This window comes from Armigeres subalbatus, chromosome 2 (genome assembly GCF_024139115.2).
Source record: "Armigeres subalbatus isolate Guangzhou_Male chromosome 2, GZ_Asu_2, whole genome shotgun sequence".
Lineage (NCBI taxonomy): Eukaryota > Metazoa > Arthropoda > Insecta > Diptera > Culicidae > Armigeres > Armigeres subalbatus.
Window position 1 is genome coordinate 952,104 of NC_085140.1, and position 9,545 is coordinate 961,648.

Genomic DNA, 9,545 nt, shown 5'->3' on the forward strand with positions numbered 1-9,545 from the left:
GTAATATAGAGCCATTGAAGAGGTAGAAGAAGAAGAAAAAGAATGAATTAATTTTTTTTATGAATGAAGTAATCTATCTATGAAAATATAAATTTTTCGTTTGAATATACGAATGATTGAAGTAATAAAATAAAAAATATTTAAAAAGAAAAAATAATATTACCAAATAATAAAAAAGAAACACAATTCATTTATGAGAAACTACTGAGTTAGTTTCCTTCCGACCAAACCGATACGAGTGTTAAAATGAGCGACAGCGACACACAAAGCAGGAACCCACCGAAACCGATTCAACGAGAACAGTAAGCACTCTCGGTCGGTGTGAACTCCCAATCCAAATCAATCTATTCTCCTTGTATTTTTGAATTCACCACAGCTCCACGTTCATGTTCACCGTCGCGTTTACACTTGCGATGAGTTCACCGCAGATACGATTTCACGATGATTTCACAGGCATGACCGTGGAATGCTCATAAATCTGATATTATTGATGTTTTTCATGTTTTTATGCATCTCACTACTAAATGCAGCATCTGCCTTTCATTTCAACATGATTCCCTCACGATTTGAGTATGTATCAAGAAGTTATTATCAAAAAACAGTTTGTTCACGTTCACGTTCACGGGAGGTGTAAAATGCGCTTTATTCGGCAACTCGGCCGTACGAAAACCATTTTTTTGTTAAATATCTTGGCTGTGCATATGCACAGCATATGTTGCGAAATGGACAAATTGATATGAAATTTGCGAAAAAGAATCCACGTGTCTTGGAGGGACTCGAACCCTCAACCTCCTAGGGGCTGTCCATAAACCACGTAGACTCTTGAGGGGGAGGGAGGGGTTTCGAAAAAGTCTACGATAGTCTACGAAGGGAGACGGAGGGGGTATACCAAAAGTCTACGTGGACTTTTTGATTTTATGTTTTTTTAAAGCGATTTATACATCAGCTTCGTGCGAAGTTCACTTGTTTCATTTTTCTAGGATGTTCCGGTTTTTTTGCAAGACTTTACCGATATAATCTCTTGCATTTCTTCTTAAAAATTTAATGAATTTTACTAAAGTAAAAGTCTGAGCTACGGCTTAGAACTATCATAGATTTCACCAGGAAATTCTTCTGTGTTGTGCAGGAAAATTCTCCAAAGTATGCTATAAAAACTTTCGATTTTTTTTCAAAATCTTCACTTAGATTTTACTGCAGATTCCTACTAGAATTTCGATTTCGGTTTTCGGAAGGAACTTCTTTGCAAACTATGGAAATTATGTCGTACTTTAACGGATTTTTTTGGAATTTACAAAGGAAGCATTTTGGGATATCCAAGAAAAAGTCTTTGGAATGCCCAAAAGATATTCTTTGGAACTTGTAAAGGGAATTCTCCGAAATTTCCGCGAGAAACCCTTCAGAATATTCACTGGAGATTTTCTAGGAAGTCCCCGAAATTTTTTGCTGAATATCGGAAATTCTTCGGAATTTTCGCGAGAAATTCTTTGCCAATATAAGCAAAATTATTTGAAATGCCCGTGGAAAATTCTCCTTCTTAAATTTCAGTTCTTATGTAAATTCTTTGGAATTATAGATGGAAAATTTTCGAAATTTCTAAATAAATTGTTGAAAACTTCCACAAGAAATTATTTGAATTTCCCACCAAAAACAGTTTGAGTTTCCACAAAAAAAATATTTGCAATTTTTGTAAAAAAGTCTTTCTAATTTTCATGAAAATTTATTCGATTTTTTGCGAGAAGCTCACTGATGCCGATTACGAAAAGCCATGAACGCAACCCATTGCCAATAATACTTTTAGCAGCAGATATAGTAGCCACAGCTTGTAGATCACTGGAGAGTGTGGTGAATATTATAGGCAACTGCAAATGTACCTACAATCTCTCTAAATTTAAATCTGCCTTGCTCACAGTCGGGGACAATGTTATAGTACGTAGGCATACCATGTAGATCTATAGAGAAGAGTAAAGAGTTAGTATCGAAGAACCAATCGTCGTAGTCAGTTGGTTGCATGTCGCAGTCTAATAATTATTATACCTTTCGTCGCCGGTTAGATATATCGACAAGTACCGAATAAAGTAGATAGTTTTACTTATAACGCGTGTTGTATAGTTAGATACCTCGAAAGTGAAACCAGAAAACCAAATTCCCAACATTTGGTCCGAAACGAGCCGGATTTCGGAAAGCATGCGGCAAAAGTGAATCTGCATCGCATCATCGTATTGTTCGCTCGTCGCTGGACAAAAGAATACGGGCATCATCAAGTGCTGAAGTTGTTGCTGCTGGAAAGTGTATCACCACTGGGACGTATGCTGCTGAGGTACTGCTGTTGCTGTTGTGTTGCTGCCTGTGAGGCTGCGGAAGGACTGTGAGAAGTCAATTTCGAGGAGGAACGGAAAGGAAGTCGGAAAGGAATTCTGGATTTGTGCGCTGGAATCATCATCAACCAAAGGACAAATCTAAGTAGTATCAAAGACGTGTGTCAGTGGGGTGGCTCTGCATTGCATGATCAGACCGCCATCGCAAATTATATTGATATCGAATGGTATGGCAAATAAATTACAGTACTGCTTGCATGTTCTCAATTCATGTGTGGGATTTTGATAATCATTTTTGCTGAATTAAAATTGTGGCTTGGGTGAATATTCTTCAATTTCGGTACAATTTCTTCCGTTGTTGGTGGTGAACGAAATTCTCGGGTTGCTAGTCCTGTCACATCGCGACGCTCGTTAGTCAAATCCGCGCGCAGTCAATGTAATACACTAGTAAGGTGGTACAGTGAGTGATAGTGAAAATGACGAAGAAAGATCTACGCATCCTGGTGAAGCAGGAACGTACGTTGCGACACTCGTTGGAAAACTTCAAACAGTTTATTGCCAACTACCAAGACGACCGTGATCGCAGCTCCCTAGAAATGCGGATGACGAAACTGGATGATATCTATGAGAAGTTCTTGGATGTTAGACTGCAGATCGAAGTGATTACCGATGACCAAGAGGAAGACCACTTCACGGAGACCGTGGAAACAGAAGAAGAACAAAAAGCTCTGCGGATATCCACGATCGAACAGCGAGAGCAGGAGAACGCAAAATTAATCCTGGAGTTCGAGAATGAATACTACCAAGTGAAGCAGTCGATGTTGGCGTTTTCCATTCCAGCTGGAACAAGCAAAGCTTCAGTCGTACCTTCGAATCGTGCTTCGGCTGGCTCCGACATGCAGCTGAGAGTCAAATTGCCCGAGCTCAAATTACCTTCATTTAGCGGAAAGCTGCGAGAGTGGATCACATTCCGAGATTCATTCATCAGCATGATCCATGGCAACGAACATCTACCTCCCATTGATAAGTTCACTTACTTACGCTCTTCGTTAGCTGGTGATGCGCTTAGGGAAATCGCGTCAATTGAATTGGCAGCAGCAAACTATCCTATTGCTTGGAAAACGTTGCATGATACTTATGACAATAAGAAGTTGATTGCTAAATCATACATCGACGCATTGTTTGCTGTGAAGCCCATGGACAAGGAATCCTATGAGCAACTGAATCGTGTGGTAGGCGAGTTCGAAACCAACTTAATGATGTTGGATAAGCTTGGCGAAAATACGGAAGGGATGAGCACCATTCTGCAGCACATGGTGTGCCAACGACTGGATTCAAACACCTTGAGAAACTGGGAAAATCACTACCACTCAACTCAGATTCCACGGTACAAGGATCTTATCAGTTATCTTAAGGAACAATGTCTGGTTCTGCGAAGCATCAGTTCGAGTCGTTCAAGTCAAGGAGAATCTAAGAAGCAATTTCGTTCATCGGTCCTGAGTCACTCGGGAATTCAACAAGTTGCAGTTTGTCCGTTTTGCGGCGAACAAGCACATTCTGCTTTCAAGTGCAGCAGATTTTGCAAGATGAAGATTTCGGAGCGAGCGGAGGAGGCAAAACGGAAATCTCTGTGCCTAAACTGCCTATCACCTGGTCATATAGCAAGATTCTGCACTAAAGGATCTTGTCACACCTGTGGAAGAAACCATCACACTCTTCTGCATTCTGTACCCCCTTCAGTGTCACAGTCAAGACCAGCGCAACAGTCAAGCTCGCAGACAGGTAAGAAAACGCAAGCACCTAATTCGTCACCACCACAAAACTCATCGAAACCCCAAGCTAACAACTCAATATCACCTCAGCAAATGAATGCTTCAAACGAGGCCGCCACTAGCCAAACACGAACAACATTCGCAAGTACTAGCCAACCACATACCACTGACCACTCTTCTACTAGCTACAATACAGTCCTCTCGTCCACTACACACACACTTCCAAACACTGTTATTTTGTCGACGGCCTTGATAAACATAAGTGATGGTAATGGAAACACCACCATAGCACGCGCTTTGTTAGATTCAGGGTCACAACTGTGTTTCATGTCCCAAAGACTGGCTCAAAAATTGAATTTCAAACGCCGCCGAGAATGCCTACCTATCAAAGGCATCGGTCAGGCGGCCACTTGCTCCACGCAGTCCATTACTGCTTGGATTCATTCTCGTGTGTCACACTATACTGTGTTGATGCAGTTTTATGTCCTACCAAAAGTTACAGCGGATTTACCGTTGAGCAAACTCGATATCAGCAAATGGACCTTTCCCAAGGGAATAAACCTCGCCGATCCAGAGTACTACTATCCCAGCACAGTCGATATCATAATTGGAGCGGAGATATTCTTCGATCTGTTAGTAGATGGGCATTTCAAACTAGCAGAGGGTGGCCCAGTCCTGCAGAACACCCAACTAGGATGGGTCGTGTCTGGAAAGGTCTCCGAAAGTTCCAGAACTGCTACCTCGCTCACAGCTGTCGCATGTACAGAAGAAAAATTGGATGATTTGTTAACACGATTTTGGGAGTTGGAATCTTGTCGCACTACTAGCACAATGTCGCTAGAGGAATCGCAATGTGAAAGAATCTACAACGAAACAACCACACGAGATGTTTCAGGAAGGTTTGTGGTAACTCTTCCGAAAAAGCCTTTTCTAATCGATCGTCTAGGCGAATCCCGATCAATTGCGCTTCGTCGCTTTACTGCACTAGAGCGACGGTTAGACGCAAATGCAAAGTTGAAGGAGGATTACAGCGGTTTCATACACGAATATTTGGAAATGGGACACATGAAGGAAATCCAAGTAGATCCTGACGTACCAGAGATTGCACCGTATCCGTACTATTTGCCGCACCACGCCGTAGTTCGACCTGAAAGTACCACCACCAAACTTCGCGTCGTGTTCGACGCATCTTGCGCAACAATGTCTGGAGTGTCGCTGAACGAAGCTCTCATGGTTGGTCCAGTAGTACAGGAGGAGCTTTTGTCAATCGTCCTCCGTTTTCGCCTACACAAGTTCGCCATTGTGGCGGATATAGCCAAGATGTACAGGATGGTCAACATCGCTTCAGAGGATCAACAGCTTCAACGAATACTATGGAGAGACTCCTCCTCCGAGGCGATTAGAACCTTCGAATTAAATACCGTTACTTACGGAACGTCCTCAGCCCCATACCTGGCAACCAAATGCCTCCAGCGTTTGGCAGAAGAAGGAGCACAGCAGTATCCTTTGGCTTCAAGCATTCTGTCCAAAGACTTTTATGTGGATGACATGCTCACGGGAGCCAATAGCGTTGAGGAAGGTATCAAGCTGTATCAGGAGCTGAGTCATCTATTAGAAACAGCGAAATTCACTTTAAGGAAATGGAGTTCCAACACTCCGGAAATATTAGCAGCTATCCCAGAACCGTTGAAGGACGACCGCACATCCTTGGAACTAGAGCCATCAAAAGCAACCATTAAAACCCTGGGACTCTCATGGGAACCTCGATCGGACTATTTTCGGTTCACTGTTCCTCAGTGGAGCAACTCTACTGAGATTAACAAGCGTATCATCTTGTCCGATTTTGCTCGTCTATTTGATCCCCTTGGATTAGTCGGACCAGTAGTTGTCCAAGCTAAGATATTTATTCAAAATCTCTGGAAACAGAAATGTTCTTGGAATGAAACTCTTGGCGAAGATCTCCAGCAATGGTGGATGGACTTCAGACACAACTTAGCTGATCTATCAACCCTGAAGGTTCCACGGTGGCTCGCTTTCGATAACAGTATCGTTTCGTTGGAAATCCATGGATTTTGTGACGCATCCGAGAAGGCCTATGGTGCGTGTATTTATCTTCGATGCACTTCATTCGATGGCCAGGTTACGGTTAACTTAATCACGGCCAAATCTAGAGTGGCACCACTCGATGATGTGCAGCGGAAAAGGAAGAAAATCAGCATACCAAGGTTGGAGCTATCATCTGCAGTTCTCCTGAGCCATGTCTACGAAAAGGTTGTCGACAGCTTACGGGTCAAGGCACAACCGTTCTTTTGGACAGACTCGACCATTGTGAAGTGCTGGCTGTCTTCAACTCCTTCCCGCTGGCAGATGTTTGTCGCTAATAGGGTCTCAGAAGTTCAGCATCTTACAAGAACAGGAACATGGAATCACATCTCCGGATCTGAAAACCCTGCAGATGTTATATCCAGGGGAATGACACCAGAAAGGCTAGCAAATCATCACACCTGGTGGCACGGACCAGAATGGTTAAGGAATCCACGCAACTTTTGGCCAAAAGGAACTACGACGGATGCAGAAGAGTTGGATCAATCGTTATTGGAGAAAAAATCGACTATTGCCGTTCCCGTACAACTTCAAGTTCCCAACGATATCTTCAAACTGCGATCAAGCTTTTTGGCACTTGTTCGGATTGCGGCTTTATGCCGAAGATTCACCTACAACTGTAGCAACCCAGCAAGCAGAAGGAAAGGCTACCTATCGTATCAAGAACGTGAAGAAGCGACGCTGGCACTCGTACGCCTTGCTCAAAGCGACAGCTTCGCCGAAGATAAGGAAGAAATATCATCGAGGGGACAAGTTTCTCCGTCGTCCAGGTTGAAATCTCTTCATCCTGCCCTAGTAAATGGAATACTCGTCGTTGGTGGTCGGCTTGAAAATGCGTCAGTCTCTCCAAGTAGAAAGCATCCTATAATTTTGGATAACCACCATCCGTTGTCATTGTTGATTGTAAAACACTATCATCGAAATCTCTTGCACGCAGGGCCGCAATTAATGATTGCCAGTATTCGTGGGCGGTTCTGGCCTCTTCGCCTGAAAAACTTATGCAGAAAGGTCGTTCATAGCTGCGTAAACTGTTTTCGCGTAAAACCAAAAGTCGAGGAGCAACTCATGGGTGATTTACCACTTGAGCGCGTAACTCCGGCTTCACCATTCGTTCGAGTAGGAGTGGACTATTGTGGTCCCTTCAAAATTCGCTTTCCTCATCGCAAAGCTGATATACGCATATGTTATGTAGCTATTTTTATATGCTTGGTTACAAAAGCAACACACATCGAGATGGTATCAGACCAAACCACCGAAGGATTTATCGCGGCTCTTCGACGTTTAGTGGCTCGTCGGGGCACCCAGAAATCATAATGTGCGACAACGCAAGGTATTTCGTCGGTGCGAAGCGTGAACTAGATCAACTGCGTCGGCTCTTCAACTCGCAAGCCTTCACAAGATCCATACCGCAAGCGGCCGCCCACGAAGGAATCAACTTCAAGTTCATACCGCCGAGGTCGCCCAATTTTCGAGGCCTCTGGGAAGCGGCGGTGAAATCGATGAAGTTCCATCTCAAGAGAACTCTTGGGACAAGCATAGTAACGCCAGACGAGTTTTCGACGCTTTTATCGCAAATAGAAGCATGTCTGAACAGCCGTCCACTCACACCAGTGAGCAACGACCCAACGGATCTGGACATACTTACGCCAGGTCATTTCCTAATACATCGACCGATGACTGCAGTGCTCGAACCATCACTGAAGGACCTGAAAGAAAGCAGTTTGTCGAGGTGGCAAAGAGTTCAGTGCTACTTGCAAATTATCTGGAGAAAATGGTCCACATCGTATTTGTCTGATTTACAAAATCGCACTAAATGGATAGTCGAGAAGAAAAATCTTGCGGTCGACACGATGGTGTTGCTCAAGGACGAAAACCAGCCACCACTCCGGTGGCCACTTGGCCGAATCGTCGAGATACATCATGGAAATGATGGAAACGTACGCGTTGTTAAAGTGCGGACCCAAGACGGTCTGTACACTAGGGCCGTAAGTAAAATATGCGTCCTGCCGATTCAGGACAACGAGTCGCTCTTGACAAATAGTCAAGACGATCAATAGACGTTCGTTCAGCGGGTGCACAAGGGTGCGCCAGCGGAGGTCAAACGACCTCCGCGTACCAGTTAAGTAATTTTTGTTTAAACTGATGATCAAAAAAGCCAAAGGAATGTTTGTACTCCATAGCTGTTCGTGTTCTTCGGCGGTCGCTGACCGCCATCTCTCCGATGTCACCAATGTCCGTACCTTCTACGTCCATGATACCTGGCTTGATGTCTTCCGCCCACGTAGCTACTGTACCGATGTCAACCCAGTTCGACCCACTCGCCTTGTGACCTGAATCATCGAATTTCATTCCATGCTGCTGAATTTTTATGATGTAGAGCGACCAGTATTCAGTGGAGGTCAAGGGACCTCCACGCACAGTTACGTTACCATTCAATTCTAAGTACTTCGAGAAAGCAACACTTCTGCTCATTGATAGGTTCACGTGGCACCAACTCATTCATGCAAGACGGGAAGAACTGAAGACATCGCAATACTGCCGAGCACACCCACGGGCAACCACTTAAGTAGGGATGTCACGCGAGGACTTTGAAGACAGCACCATCAACAACGTTCCATCAAAACGTTCACGTGTTACATGTGCAACGCATCGTCATCGGCGCAAGGTGCGCTCGTGGTGGCTCGAAGCCACCACTCCAGGGAAGTCGTTACATTGCATGTTTTTATTGAGTAAAAAAGCGCCTTTCATCTGATTCCAGAATTTGCTTCACCTCATCCGAGGTGGATGTAGTCTCGTTCGAGGGTAACGATACTGCACCTACTAAGCCGAAGGCCTCATCCGAGCCTCAATCGAAGAAGATTCTAACGGAGAAGAATTGTCCATACGCTTCATACAGTCCACCAACACCAACTTCAACAGTTCCAAAGATACGGAGCAAAATCGCAAACTATAGTTCAATGGAATTGATCATAAAATAGTGCATGGAACTCCAAACTGTATTGTTAAAATGAGTCGTTATCTACAATCATGTATGTACACATAATGTTATTAGAATAGTTTTGTCTGTAGTTAGCCAGAGTTTGATTTAGATGTTTGTTTAATGTTAGCTTTAAGTTGAAATTGCTAGTCATTTCAAGGCGGCCGGTAATGATGCCGATTACGAAAAGCCATGAACGCAACCCATTGCCAATAATACTTTTAGCAGCAGATATAGTAGCCACAGCTTGTAGATCACTGGAGAGTGTGGTGAATATTATAGGCAACTGCAAATGTACCTACAATCTCTCTAAATTTAAATCTCCCTTGCTCACAGTCGGGGACAATGTTATAGTACGTAGGCATACCATGTATATCT

At 43.7% G+C, this 9,545-nt stretch overlaps 1 protein-coding gene across 1 annotated transcript; it reads left to right on the plus strand.

Annotated features, from left to right (window-relative positions):
* The first annotated feature begins 2,791 nt into the window (after nucleotides 1-2,791).
* On the plus strand, nucleotides 2,792-7,139 carry LOC134217211 (uncharacterized). The gene is made up of 2 exons (XM_062695989.1): nucleotides 2,792-6,985; nucleotides 7,128-7,139. Exons 1-2 carry the CDS (start codon nucleotides 2,792-2,794, stop codon nucleotides 7,137-7,139), a joined length of 4,206 nt encoding a protein of 1,401 aa, XP_062551973.1.
* The last annotated feature ends 2,406 nt before the right edge of the window (nucleotides 7,140-9,545 follow it).